Source organism: Podarcis gaigeae (genome assembly GCF_964106915.1).
Source record: "Podarcis gaigeae genome assembly, chromosome: 2".
Lineage (NCBI taxonomy): Eukaryota > Metazoa > Chordata > Lepidosauria > Squamata > Lacertidae > Podarcis > Podarcis gaigeae.
Window position 1 is genome coordinate 81,385,948 of NC_139679.1, and position 14,185 is coordinate 81,400,132.

Consider the following 14,185-nt stretch of genomic DNA (forward strand, 5'->3'; position numbering starts at 1 on the left):
AAAGACTGGGTTCTAGGCAATGCTAGCCCTGCTTGGAGTAGGCCTGCTGAAATCAATGGACTTCTCCTGTCTGTGGCTCTACTCTGAGTAGGACGAGTTATTGGCTACAACTCATTACAGTTAAATTACAGCCAAGGGAGTTCCAAGATTTCTAAATCTGAAGACAGAAACTAACTTAGTGATCAGTGCAAGTGAAATAGAGGCAATCTGGGATGCCAATTTTTTCACATTCCCATGGCAAGACATAAAACATAAACATCTTCTGGTCAAGGCTCCTCATCATGTACCACAAGTCTCCTTTGAGAACAAATAAGGAATCATGAATCTAAGTCAAAACTGACAGACGTTTATCAGTATGTGACAGGCAATGCTTAGAGAGCTACAAGGCCTGGTGCAAATATTATGGAATCCAATGGGAGTAATACCATTGGTTCAGTGGAGGGTAGGTGGGAATCACATGAACTTAAGTTCTTCACAAACAATCTATGTGTACCAAATATATGGCTGAAGACAGAAACTTAGATACAGTAAAGCTGAAGATACAGAACAATAGGTTGAGATGAAATGTTATGAATTTTAAGAAGGTGGACGATAATGATAAAATGCAATGGCTTCTTATAAAATTCCCATTTTTATCATTCTTAAGCAGTCTTCGTTCTCATTATAATCTCATTTCTGCTCAAATTGTGGTTAATATTCTTTAATTCTATATTCTGTTATAAACTTGTTTTATTAAGAGACTCCTATTTTTGTCTCCTGTAAATGCTAGTATTGATTGCTTCAGTGACCCTAAAAATCTGCAGTTGCAACAATGCAGAATAATATTTGTTACTATTATATATAAATATCCTTAAAATAATATTTCTGAAATTAGTCCCCAGTAAAAATCCCTTTGTTGAAGAACAGTCTGCTTTTAAAGCAATTTTGGTGGTATATAAGCAAAATTATAAATGAATTAAATATAAGTAGATCTGTGTAGATCACCTACTTATTTATTTCTTAATTGCAAAAGCAAAATTTTCTTCACTGTTGATAAGATATTGTACCATCTCCTGCGACAGGAGAAAGAAGATGGGGCACTTGATGCATGCCCATCAACTATCATTTGCCAGCCACTTGCTATATTCTACTTTTCATCACCCTAAGACTTTTATTAAACAAATTCCTTTTCCAAAGTGACTGGTTTTCTGGTTCTACCTCCGCAGGGCAAATTCCCCTATTTGCTTTTATAGTGAAACAGGCTACAGAACTCTTACTTAAGAGTGATACTCCTATGTTCTAGTACCGAGAAAGTCCAATGTCAAACAGATTACCTGATTACCAGCCCCAGATGCAGACATAGTCTGTTCTGAAGGATGAATTATGCTTGGTTGAAGTGACTGAGGAAGTGGAGGCAGCTGCTGTTGCTGCTGTTGTGAAACTGCTTGCATGTTCTGGGTGTGATGGGGAGAGGGAAGAACTTCATTCTGAATTATTTGCTGGAGGGTAGCCTGGTACATCTGCTGCTGGGAGAGCTGGGCTACTGCATGATGTGCTGGCAAAGCTGACACTCCTGGTGGAGCTACAGCGAGTAATGGTACTGGAGCAGCCGACATATTTGGCACAATTGTTTGGCAGGGCAAGACCAAGGAAGCCACAGAAGTATGAGGAAGGTTGACCGCTTGCATGGGCAGGGCAGGGGAATTTGATGTCAGTGGCAGAGCAGGGTTCATGGGGAAGCTTGGTAAAATCACAGCTGGAGGAAAATACTGAGAAGGAGCAGGTATAGGGGGCGCATTTGCAGCAGGTATATCAGACAAGTTTGGAGGGTGGCTATCAAGTCCTGCCAGAGGAGTAACTGCAGGAATGACGGGAAACTGAGGAATCTGAAAAAAAATATAATATTACGTGAATTGCAAAGAGCGTTCCAGGCTGGCACATTTGCCTTACTAATATGATAAGTACGATGAATAGTGATTTCCGCCCATTTTCTTGGTGTACGCAGAGAGCAAGCAAGACTGATTTTAGAACAAACAGAGAAGAAGACTTGAAAGCAACTGTGTGTTAATCTGAGCAGTTCAAAATTATTGCAAAGGAAACTTACTAATCATGCAGCAATCTATTAATAATCACTCGTTCTATGTACCTGCACTAGAAACATCTTTGGGCAGGTGTTTTGCACATCTCCCACACACAGGTTCTAAATACCGCTGCCCTGATTCAGAGTTTTTCTATACACATGTATAAAGTGTGTGTATATATGTGTGTGTGTGTGTGCATAATATATACATACTATAGTGTATATGTAAATATGTATACTATACATACAGTATACATGGAGCTCCTATTTTGAACAGGCTTTCTTGTTCAGTTCAGCAGAGTGCCATGCTACACATAGAGACTCTTGTAACTTGAAGTGAAGGGAGAATTTCCTGACCCGAGCCAGCCCAGGCATTAGGCAGGGTGAGGCCCCACCCCCTCCACCAGCATCATCAGCACCAATTTCAGGCAAGATCACATTCATTTTGGGCAATACCTCACTAAAAATTGGTGATCTTGCCTGAAATCAGGGCTGATGGCGGTGGTGCTTTTCTGCCAGCAGGGCCGAACTTCCAGTTTTGCCTCAAGCAGTGAAAAAGGACACACCACCCCTGATTCTGCCCATATTGAAGTTGCTGCAAGTCACTGCAAAGTTACAGCCAAGTGAGGGCAAACTTATTTTCTTCTTAATGCAGCTTAATGTTTTCCACAAATCAAAATACTGCAGTGTTTCTCAAACTAGAAGTCTGTGCAAGGGTTTGCATGTTGTATTGGTAGAAGACCTGCAAGTGTTAAAATTCAGCATTTTCCAAAGTGAGGATTTGAAATCCACTAGAATCCTTGATAAGGAAGATGGGGGTGTTGAAAGGTCCCAACTGCTGTGGGTTCTTTTATTCCAACTGGAGACGATGTGGTGTGGGGAAAGCAGGTATGCAAAGGATGGGGAGATAGAATACTGCAGTTTGTGTGGGTGGAAGCAATGCAGGGGATATAAGAGCTGGGAAAGCATCCTTAAGGAAGTTCAGGATGGGCAAAGCATGTTAGACTGAACACAATTAGAAGCTGGGACGCAATTACATATAGTTTGAGAAACACTTAACTTGCATAATAAGCCTCCAATGCATGCCATTCAAGGTACTACATTTTATACATTTATTATACATTTTAAAAAACTGGGTGATAACTATACACGTATGATTAATCCTAATCATTACAAGCAGATATGCACAAAAGTGTTCAGCACTGAACAACAAAAAAAGCCTCATTTAATGCATGTGTGTGTGTGTGTGTGTGTATGTGTGTGTGTATCACAGGATACTGAAGATATTAATCCTTGGAGTTACAGGGATGCAAACTGACATGCATTTGAATTTTCAGCACTAAACCATTTTTGGAAGCTCCTGCTTCCATCATTTAATGCACATTTAATTATTATTGCACAGTAGCTTGTGTTCTAAAAATACTGGGGTACATTTTTTTTAAAAAAAATATGCATGTATGTTTTAAAATAGTTTGCATTATTGAATAAAGGCACGATCGCTTGGTTGTGTAAAATTTTGGAAATGTTAAAATTGATTATACAAGGATACAAATTGCACTTCTTTGATCACTTATGGTGACTAACAGTTGTATCTAGGTATAGAATGCATTTCTACTCCCATGTTTGCTTCCATGTTGAATGCTCTAGGATTCAGCACTTGACAGAGATGAAGCTATTTACTGCCCACTCTTATCTCCCTTTGATAATCTTTCTCTCCTCTATCTCTGAACAGCCAATCCATGTGGAAATTGAAAGCAATTAGCATTGGTGAGCACAAACTCTCTAATAGTATATGTACTATCTGAGGAGGCCTCAATTGGTAGCAGGAGAATTCAATTTGGCTATGAGATACAGACCAAGCTACCAGCAACTCAGCTTCTGAAAAAGAGCAGGACAAGTACCGTATCTCCTCAAGTGGAAAAAAGGCAGGAGGGAATCTGAGCAGAAATCCAGAAGATAAGTGAGCCTTTGAGTAAGGAACAAAACCACTATCTTCTCTCTCTACCCCTCAATTATATGTCCATTCTTATATATTAAGCTAAGCATTTAGGGGGAAAGAACCAATTTCCTGGAATCCTAATTTTAATTTGATGTGGGCTTTAAGAGCAGCTGAAATTTCCCCACTTTGTGGAAAAAAACGAGGGAATCAGAGTGTGAAGGGACTTCTGAAAATATTGTCTGAGCAATGTGTCTGCCTCACTGTGTTCTGCATGTTTACGTTTCTTGTTCTTTTAGTTTTAAAAATATGGTGAGTGGCTTGATATTGCCAGTCCTACTACTACTGACCTAAAAAAATTATTTGCCACCTCTTTATCCATACTCACCAGTACAGACAATCACATTCCTTCTGGTGGACTGAGATCACAAGGACTTGTCTGTGTGTTTGCGCACGCGAGAATGCATGTGCAGTAGGCACTGTGCCCAAAGTGCTTCTTTGTGGACATGGATTTGTCAATCTTTTGCTTCTTGTGTACCCTTTGTGTGTCATGGAATGCTGCTCTCAAGAGTCACCCAACCTTACACTGGCTTTTGAGGAAAGGAAGGGGATGATGAAAGGAAGCTGAAAAGCTAGTATTTGTGTGCAATATATTGTACACAACCATTGTCCTGAAGCATAAAGTTTCCTTCACAAATACTGGTGGAGCAATTACACTAAATGTTCAAAATTTAAAAAAGTTTGTTGCACCAGCAAAATAAATGGACATAACAACTGGCGTAACTGTTCAGAAATACTCTGCAGAGATACTGAAAAAAATAAAAATTGTGTGTTATAGAGAGATATACCCACACAATTTTTTAGACTCAGGAAAAAATATATGAAAATGTAAATGATTTCAAAATATGTGGGCACCTTTTCTCTCTCTCTCTCTCTCTCTCTCTCTCTCTTTTAGGAAAGAGGCAAATGCATTTGAACCCAACATAAGGCAGTGTCAGCTATTACTTAACATGTGGATTTAACATAGGAAGCAAAGTGCAGAAAAATCTAATCAAGCCAGGGACCTTGTCTTCAATAGGCATCTTCTGTTCTGGAGCAAAGCATTGTGGGTTCCCCCTCCCCCATTTTGATACAGTCAGAAAAAGAGCAAAGGTACTTGTTCACCTTCAACTTATTGTTCAGAAAATCTATTATAAGCCACTGAAAAGCATCTATATTTCTGCTACTGCTAAAGGAAGTAACAACCTGAGCACTACAATAAGAGAGGTGATGAAGGTGAGAGCTCATGGGGGGGGGGGGGAACGGGAGTTATATTTTGTCCATCATGCAGAATTTTCAGTATCTATGGCCTGTCTACCCTACTACTAATTAAATTTTCAACAAAACAATTCAGAAAAATTAAGACCAAACGGAGGACAGGGAATGCAAATAACACAATTTATTCAAAGAAGCCCAAACATTATCTTTATTGCTATCTATTTTGGTTCACTGGTTGATTGGTCTTTGTTTTTGCTTTTCTTTGGTAATCCCTTTGTGTCAGCTGTTCTGTTGTTTTCACTGTCCTGCTTTGCTTTTCCTATGGCTGGAAGTCTCTTTCCATTGTTCCCTACCTCAGTTGTTTTTGCATACATTCAGAAAATGTAAAGCAATAACAACAAATGGAGTCTGAGGAACATTAAAATACTAACTGGCTTATTATGGCACAGAACTTATTGTGGGCTAGAGCCCACGCCATCAGATTCATAGACTCGTAGAGTTGGAAAGGAGCTTGAGGAAGGCAGGAATATGCAGCTGTCCCATATGGGGATCAAAATTGCAACCTTGGCATTATCAGCACCTCCTTCTTCTTTGGCGATCACTTGTAGCCGAGTAAGATTGTCTTCCGTAAACATGGTTTTAACAATGAGTCCATAAGTGACTGTGGAGGCCAATTCTGGACCCACACGTCCTTCCACAGTGGGGACATTGGTTCCTGGGCGGAGGTTGATCACGATGTGGATTTGCCAAGCGTGCCTTCCTCCTAGCATGCTTCTCCCTTGCGTTCTGCATTTGAGTGTCTTCAAAGCCCATGACACCTTTGGTAAAGGCTGTTCTCCAACTGGAGCGCTCGCAGCCAGGATTTCCCAGTTGTCGGTGTTTATACTACTTTTTTTTAGATTTGCCTTGAGACAGTCTTTAAACCTCTTTTGTTGACCACCAGAATTACACTTTCCATTTTTAAGTTCAGAATAGAGTAGTTGCTTTGGAAGACGATAATCAGGCATCCCACACTCTAACCAGCTGAGCTATCCAGGTTGATGCACAAAGTGTCATTCTTTGCACATAACACAAAGCCAGAACTTAAACAGAACAGACGGTGTAAAGTGTGCCTCTGGAATTTTTCAGTAACAGTGGCCATGTCTGGGCTGGTTTCAACAACTGGGAGACCAGTTCCAGATACTGGTACTTAGAGGCTACTCCTCCTCAGCCCCACAGCATTTTTGGTATTGCATCCTAGACGTTTCCATTTTATCTCCCATACTTTTAAACATCTATATGAATTGACTGCACTAGGTAATCCAGGGATTTGGAACAACGCCTCATTTGTATGCAGATGATGCCCAGCTCAGTTTCTCCTTTATATCTGAGGCAACGGAAGTGCTAAATCAGTGACTGAGAACAATGATAGATGAGGTTCAGTAAGCTGAAGTTCAATCCTGACAAGCCACAGTTTTGGTTCAAATACATTCTCTTTCTTCTTTTATAGTTAAAACCTAGATTTTTGTTTGCTTTTCCTACTTTTATAATTTTCTTGAGAGAGAAACAATTTGCTCTGCTTTATAAACGATACCGTTTGCATATTATAACCACCCCTTCTCTTTTGTGTCAGTATTTAGACTGAAAGTCTTCAGGCAATGATGTATCTCCTTTAACTTTTTTGGATGTGCTCAATTTATTTTATGCACTATACAATTAAGTAATAAAAATAAATTTCCTAAACAAGATGCAAATGAACAGAAGCCACATGCTAATTGCAAAGCCTGCCATGCCAACTATTAGCTGTGAAGTTCTACCAAAATTAATTACTTATAACAAAATAAAGAATGTTTATTGAATTCAAAGGTTAGCTTACCTGGCCAGGTGGGACTGTTGGAAGTTGCTGCACAGGGGGAATCTGCAGAGGTGTGAGAGATGCATTGCTAGCTGTCACCTGAGAACTGGGAGTTTGATACTGGGGCAATAGGTGAGGTGCAGATTGCTGCACTGGGCAAATGGGCTGGCTGGCTAGAACATGCTGTAGAGGAGCTGGAGGTGGGATGGACTGCTGGTAGAGAGAAAAAAGGAGTACACCGTAAGTTCCCAAAGTGCTCTGGCCATGGGGGATTACTTATTTGTCATAGGCACTACCTGATACCTCAACATAGGTGCCAACAACAACACACTTGTAATAATGCACAAGCAGGCTTGAGATAAAGGGTAATAAAACACCCCTATGTTTATTCAGCATCTTCACTTAAAAGCAAAACAACAACTAACTACTTACCTGCTGGCTGGCTAACACAGGCTGTGATTGTCTCATCTGGACAGGGGCAACGGAGGTGGGATGGACGAGAGGAAATGGGATTGCTGGTTCTTGATAATGTTGTGGTCGCTGAGAGACAACAGCAGGTGGAGCCTGAACCACTGGAAGTCCAGGCTGAAGGGAAGAAAGGGGGGGGGAAACTACTTTAGAAAACTACAACCTACAAAATTTATTGGCTGTCAGGACAGCCAAGTTGTGTTGTGAATCACTCCTTAAAGGCAATCTCATAGCTGTTCAAGAAATGAGGCCCAAAAACTGAGTGGACCTTTTCCTATGGTAAGCAGTGACGACAAAACTCAACACCCAAGTTTTGTAATCCATACTTGGTAGAAAATACAGAAAAGAAGACATAGGAGTGACTGCTGAAAGGATGGAATGAAGCTGCTGGAATCTCAATTCCAGTGCTGTGATCCTATGAATACCTTGAATACAGTATACTCAAAATGTGTCCACAAGAAACAATAACAATGTATGCATACATGCCAAGAACATAACCTGCAGGTGCAGTAAATGTTTACTGGAGATCTCCATGCTTCCCTTGTAAGTGGGCAAGGAGATTTCTTTCTTTCTCTTTTTCTAAAAAAAAAAATCTTTAATAAGTATGAGCATTGGAGCAGAAAGTCACAGATGGCTTTCTGTTTTTTACAGCCTTCATTTACACTGTTCTCTGCCTTTACAATGCCCAAGCTGGCTGGTTTCATGGTGTCCACTGTTTCCACCAAGGCATGCAAACTTGCTACTCGAGCAATTAGCACTAAACGGAGGCAATTATCTTATGCCTGTGAGACAAGGCAAGAATGGGATGAGACCTTATTTATTTATTTTACAACTGATGCAATCTGCCTTTTAGCCCATTATGGCTCACAAGAGAAGTATATTAAAATATGAACAGTCAAACAAACAAATATTCACACTAAAGCAACTGGCAATAAAAGCAAGGTTGTAAAACCCAAGCATATTGTGTGATGCCTATACTTCCCTTTTTCCTATGACTCAGATGACAGGTGTGGGAAAACCCCGGAAGCATGATTATGGTACTGAGAAATGGTAGGGGGACTGAAGGTAGGGGGAAATAGAGTGGGGAGGAAGCTGAGGCATGCTGACCTGCTCTGAATCTCCAAGTCACCACCAACAGTTCCTAGCAGTTCCACATGAAGGTAAATAATGTATTTACAGTGCAGTAGTGACCATTTATTTCTTGGGATTGTCAGAATGAGTCAAACCAGATGGGGGACAGGAGATTTGCCATTAGATCTCCTGACCTTTCTGTGTACTGTGTACATATTACTGGCTTAAAACACAGAAAGGCTCATACTTATTTTCAATTCAGACTGAAGCTGGTTTTGGGGTTGAAATGCATCAGAACACAGTGTTTCAGAATAAATGACAGGATAGATATGGATTGTGGCTAACTGCTTCTCAAACCAGAAGTCGATGCAATATGAATGGGAGTGTGTACACAGCCTTCCTTAAACCAACAAAAGCAAGCAAGGGGTGTGTGTGTGTGTGTGTGTGTGTGTGTGTGTGTGTGTATGCAATTTGAGCAGGACCAGTTACAGGGGTAAGGGAGATTAACTTCACGTATGCCAAAATTCCCCTCCCTGCAGAAGCTAATATTTCCTCCCTACACGAGGCCTAAACATACAGCCTACTTTTAAACTATCTTCCTTTTGTGGGTGGTGGTTTTTGTTTTTTAAAGGAAATGCTGGAGCAGGGGTCTGCAACCTTTAAGACAAAAAGAGCCACTTGGACCCGTTTCCGAAGAAAAAACAACAACTGGGAGCCGCAAAACCATTGCGACATTTAAAACAAATATAACACTGCATACATTGTTTCTTAGCCCAATGTTATCCTCGTCATTATAAAAATAACTTTTTTGACACTTTTTAATTATTTTTTGTTTGACCCCTCAGAATTACTCCTCCTCATAGAAATAAACGTTATATTAACAAGTTACCTTTTTTTGAGTGTGTGTTCTTCACTCCCCTTCAAAACAGTAGCTGCAAATTGCAAAGCAATAGCAGCAAATCAGCCAGCGGCAGCCTGTTGGGGCGGCAGCCTGTTGCCCGAAGCACAGGGAGCCCTCCGGAGGGCTCCCCGTGCTTCAGGCGAGTGTCTGCAAGCCTTGCGCGCCCGGCAGGAGCTCCCGTCGGGCGCGCAAGGCTTGGGGCGGCAGCCTGCTGCTCGAAGCACAGGGAGCCCTCCGGAGGGCTCCCCGTGCTTCGGGCGAGTGTCTGCAAGCCTTGCGCGCCCGGCAGGAGCTCCCGTCGGGCGCGCGAGGCTTGGGGCGGCAGCCTGCCGCCCGAAGCACGCGGAGCCCTCCGGAGGGCTCCCCGTGCTTCGGGCGAGTGTCTGCAAGCCTTGCGCACCTGGCAGGAGCTCCCGTCGGGCGCGCGAGGCTTGGGGCGGCAACCTGCCGCCCGAAGCACAGGGAGCCCTCCGGAGGGCTCCCCGTGCTTCGGGCGAGTGTCTGCAAGCCTTGCGCGCCCGGCAGGAGCTCCCGTCGGGCGCGCAAGGCTTGGGGCGGCAGCCTGTTGCCCGAAGCACAGGGAGCCCTCCGGAGGGCTCCCCGTGCTTCGGGCGAGTGTCTGCAAGCCTTGCGCGCCCGGCAGGAGCTCCCGTCGGGCGCGCAAGGCTTGGGGCGGCAGCCTGTTGCCCGAAGCACAGGGAGCCCTCCGGAGGGCTCCCCGTGCTTCGGGCGAGTGTCTGCAAGCCTTGCGCGCCCGGCAGGAGCTCCCGTCGGGCGCGCGAGGCTTGGGGCGGCAGCCTGCCGCCCGAAGCACGCGGAGCCCTCCGGAGGGCTCCCCGTGCTTCGGGCGAGTGTCTGCAAGCCTTGCGCACCTGGCAGGAGCTCCCGTCGGGCGCGCGAGGCTTGGGGCGGCAGCCTGCCGCCCGAAGCACGCGGAGCCCTCCGGAGGGCTCCCCGTGCTTCGGGCGAGTGTCTGCAAGCCTTGCGCGCCCGGCAGGAGCTCCCGTCGGGCGCGCGAGGCTTGGGGCGGCAGCCTGCCGCCCGAAGCACAGGGAGCCCTCCGGAGGGCTCCCCGTGCTTCGGGCGAGTGTCTGCAAGCCTTGCGCGCCCGGCAGGAGCTCCCGTCGGGCGCGCAAGGCTTGGGGCGGGAACAAAGGAAAATGCGCCTCCTCCCCTCGCCTCCACGCCGGAGCCGTGGCAAAGGCGTTAAAGAGCCGCATGCGGCTCCGGAGCCGCAGGTTGCCGACCCCTGTGCTGGAGCATCCCATCATGGCTCTCTTGCATCCCATCTAGTTGGACTCTAAGATGTTCTGGAAGGATGGTGGAGAAGGTGATAAAGCAGAGAGCAGGCACACTAGGGCATCCATGCACCAGTCAGATTACAGAATAATGTTTAGTTTTTAAAAGGAGAGGTGTCAAAGTCTCAACCCTTTCTGAGAACATTTCCACTATTTCCAAATGTATGGCAGAGTGTGGAATGGTTGTGGTGAGGGGAAATCATTCCATTTATTCTCTCCAGGGCGCAGAAAAGTAATAAATGAATAGCTCCATAAACTGATGCCTACCCACAGCATATTTCCTACCCTGACTGTAACTTCAGCGGTTGGGCACTAATGCCATAGAGAAGTCTTGTTTATTCACTAGACTCCGCTACCTGAACAGCTTACGCAACCATGAAAAATGCATAAACAAAAATGACTTTAAAGAAAAGAGAATTGAAACACATAAAGGACACTTTACATTTTCATGAAAGGCAGGCAAGTGATTAAAAACAGCTGATAAACTTTGGGGGAGGAGGGGGTTTGCAACTAAAAGCATGCTGTAACACATTAGGAAAGGGAGAAGTTACTACATATGTGAGTTGCTTTATATTTTTATGAATGAATAAAAAACAGCCATGTTAGCACTAGGTAGTCCACAAGTCAATAAAGAGCACCTTTTTTGAAGAAATAAAAATGGCTAGCCAAAAACAAATAATGGCTTGTTAAAAAAAAAAGCATTATTATTTTTTACAGAAAGGCAGGAACCCTATACAAAACAACAGAATGTATGTGGCTGGATGCTGAATGAAAACTTGATGAGTTAAAAGCTATATTACAAAGGATGACTTCTGGCACTTTTCTTTGTAAGTGATTAATAGGAATATGTTGTATGTCAAAAAGACCTCATTAAAACATAATGTCATCTACTTGAAGTCTTACTCTGATGTAAACGGTGTTGAAGGAAAAAAAATGAAACATAAATGATCAAATATAAATTATTTGTTGTGATGACTAAAATTAAGCAAAGTGCATCTTTATGAAAAAGTATTTTACTTTTTAAGAGTTTTCATTTAGATAAAAAAGCAATAACCAATGTTTCTCACAAATGTCAAGTTAAAATATTTTACTTTTTAAAACTATCAGGAGTGTCACATCCATACTTCATAACTGAAAATCAAATGTTGGGTGGGCACTGAGGCACCCAGCTGCATTGTTGAATTTTGCAATTGCACAAAGTTGCAGGCCTTTTGCTTTATATAATAAAGCAGCAACATAAGATTAAAACTTACAAGGTAGGTAGTACATTTATCTGAGGAACCGTTGCAACAACAAAGGAAGGCTGGTACAATCACCAAAGCTATTCCCCTCCCCCGGGTTAAGAAAGCAATGCTGTCATGGAATTCATGGGACCATACAAACCAGGTACACCTTAGGTTTTATTACAGGCATTTTGGAGAGAGAAAAGGGAAAAGTAGGGCAAGCATGACTTTTCTAATTGATTGAAAGTCATTCCGGGTCAAACAGGATGCATTCAGTATCATTCTTGGAATTGTTCAGTCTTCTAAGTCAAGCGAGGAAGCAATGAGGCATTCCACCTACCACAGCTCTGGCATCTTTTTTACAAGCTAGGCTGCCCCCAATATTTGGTAGGCCTTGAGTCAGGTAGTCATTCTGCACCACTGAAGTCTGATCTGGACCAAGCTTGTGGCAACACTGGGTACATTCTGCCTTGCTGGCTTGTTCAGAAATAAATTCTGAACATGGGGTTTTCGTAGGTGTGCTTGCTGTTTTTACTGAGGCAGAGCTATTTTGTGGGTTAATTAGATGCTGCACAGATTCATTTAATAAAGACAGGTCTAAACTTCTGCCATAAAGCTTACTAGTTTCATGATGTGGTTGAGATGCAGAGCTGGTTTTTAGACTATTGCAGAGGACGGAAGGAATGTGTATAGCACATTTAAGAGGCATTAATAATTCAGTTTTGTTCAGATCTGCTCCAGAATGCAGCAGATGAGCCAAGCACTCGTGGCAGGTTGGTTTAATGAGCATAAACTCGGCAGAATTTGAAGACTTCCACAATCCCGCTAGCTGTGATTCACTGGTTTCATTTTCCTTCTCCTGCAATGGTTTTAGGCTTGATCCCAGCAGTTCTGCTGTGAGAGGCATCGCATTTGGTGTCAAAGCCACCACTGAATCACTATGGCGACGGCAGCTGAAGGAACTGCTGTGCAACGCAGGTAGCAAATACTGTCGAGTACAGAAGCACTGTGTCCCAGGGGTCTCTGAGGAGGAGCACACAAGGCACGTGGCAGCTTTGTCATTGAATAAGACTGAAGGTTCGTGTTCGGCTTCTCGCTGCTCTTCTTGCAGTAACAGTTCCATTAATTTTTGCTGGTTGTTGAAACAGGAGCATGAGAGCAAGTGTGAATGACTTCCTAGGTACTGGTTGTTAGATTTAGGAGCTTCTACAACAGAAGTGCTTCTTCGCCTCTCTGAAATATTCAGTCCAACGAAAGAGCTACACAGGTACTGAACAGATGCCTGGCCTTTAGAACAGCTGGAAGAAATATCTGACCCGAAAGATTCTTGAGAAAATGAAGGAACAATAATATGTGGCTATAGAGACAGCGAGAAAACACAACAAATGAGAGAATGCTTAAAACAATAACGTTTAGGGGTTCTAATTTGGTTACAGTTAAACTAATAAACACATTTGGGTTGAATTAAATGTATTGCACCTGGTTAGTTTGTTAGAGTACACTAGCTAAAGCAAACATACATACTGAGTAGAGAAGCATATGTGTTTTTATGGCACCAATTCATATATATGGGGGAGCTTCATATATTTATGTGGGGAAACTGGACTCAGAGTCTAGAATCTGAAAAAGAATTTGTTCTTAAAGGTTATATGTGGGGATCCATAAATATAAAGTATTTTAAGGAAACTGTTATGCTTACAACTGAAGGCTGCTGGTAGGGTCCCAGCTGCTGAAGACCATGGGGCAAAGTCTGGCTTTCGCTGAGAGGTGGGCTATAAACCCGCTGAATTGCAGGAGGTATTGCATCAGGCATAGATGAGTAGATGACACTTTGCTGGCTGCTCTGGGAGTCTGAATACACGGTTGATCCCTGCCCACTGTCGAATGTGCTATCAGCTGAAGGATGATTGGGGGGGAAAATACAGGGTGTGTTAAAAATCAAAGGAACTTAGTTCTGATCCCCAACTCACTGATGTCCCAGCTAGTCTGCAACAATGCAATGCCTGTAATATCACAGCCTGTGCAATGGTGTGCTGGTGCAGTAGCCCATATACCTTCTCCTAAAATTATAGTGCATTTATCAGCTTGCACAGCATGTCTCAGAATTGGCCCACTGCTCAAATTCACTTTAGTTGTTA

The 14,185-nt window shown here is 43.1% G+C and overlaps 2 protein-coding genes and 1 long non-coding RNA gene across 15 annotated transcripts in view; 2 read left to right on the forward strand and 1 right to left on the reverse strand.

Moving 5' to 3' along the window:
* The window catches only part of NINJ1 (ninjurin 1), a 455,488-nt gene that overhangs the window by 297,040 nt on the left and 144,263 nt on the right, over window positions 1-14,185 (forward strand). The gene's annotated exons all lie outside the window — the stretch shown is intronic.
* WNK2 (WNK lysine deficient protein kinase 2) overlaps window positions 1-14,185 on the reverse strand; it is a 108,877-nt gene that overhangs the window by 47,187 nt on the left and 47,505 nt on the right. For all 11 annotated transcript variants that reach the window (XR_014561255.1, XR_014561256.1, XM_083726939.1 and 8 more), the window contains 4 exons: window positions 13,747-13,943; window positions 7,519-7,671; window positions 7,108-7,299; window positions 1,314-1,865 (listed from right to left, as the gene is read on the reverse strand). Coding sequence is in view for 9 of the 11 variants with exons in the window: in XM_083726939.1 (XP_083583065.1) it covers window positions 1,314-1,865; window positions 7,108-7,299; window positions 7,519-7,671; window positions 13,747-13,943 (1,094 nt within the window). In the remaining 2 variants the exon portion in view is untranslated. The remainder of the gene's footprint in view (window positions 1-1,313; window positions 1,866-7,107; window positions 7,300-7,518; window positions 7,672-13,746; window positions 13,944-14,185) is intronic.
* Window positions 1-14,185, forward strand: part of LOC310838995 — a 170,343-nt gene that overhangs the window by 1,662 nt on the left and 154,496 nt on the right. The window lies entirely within an intron of this gene.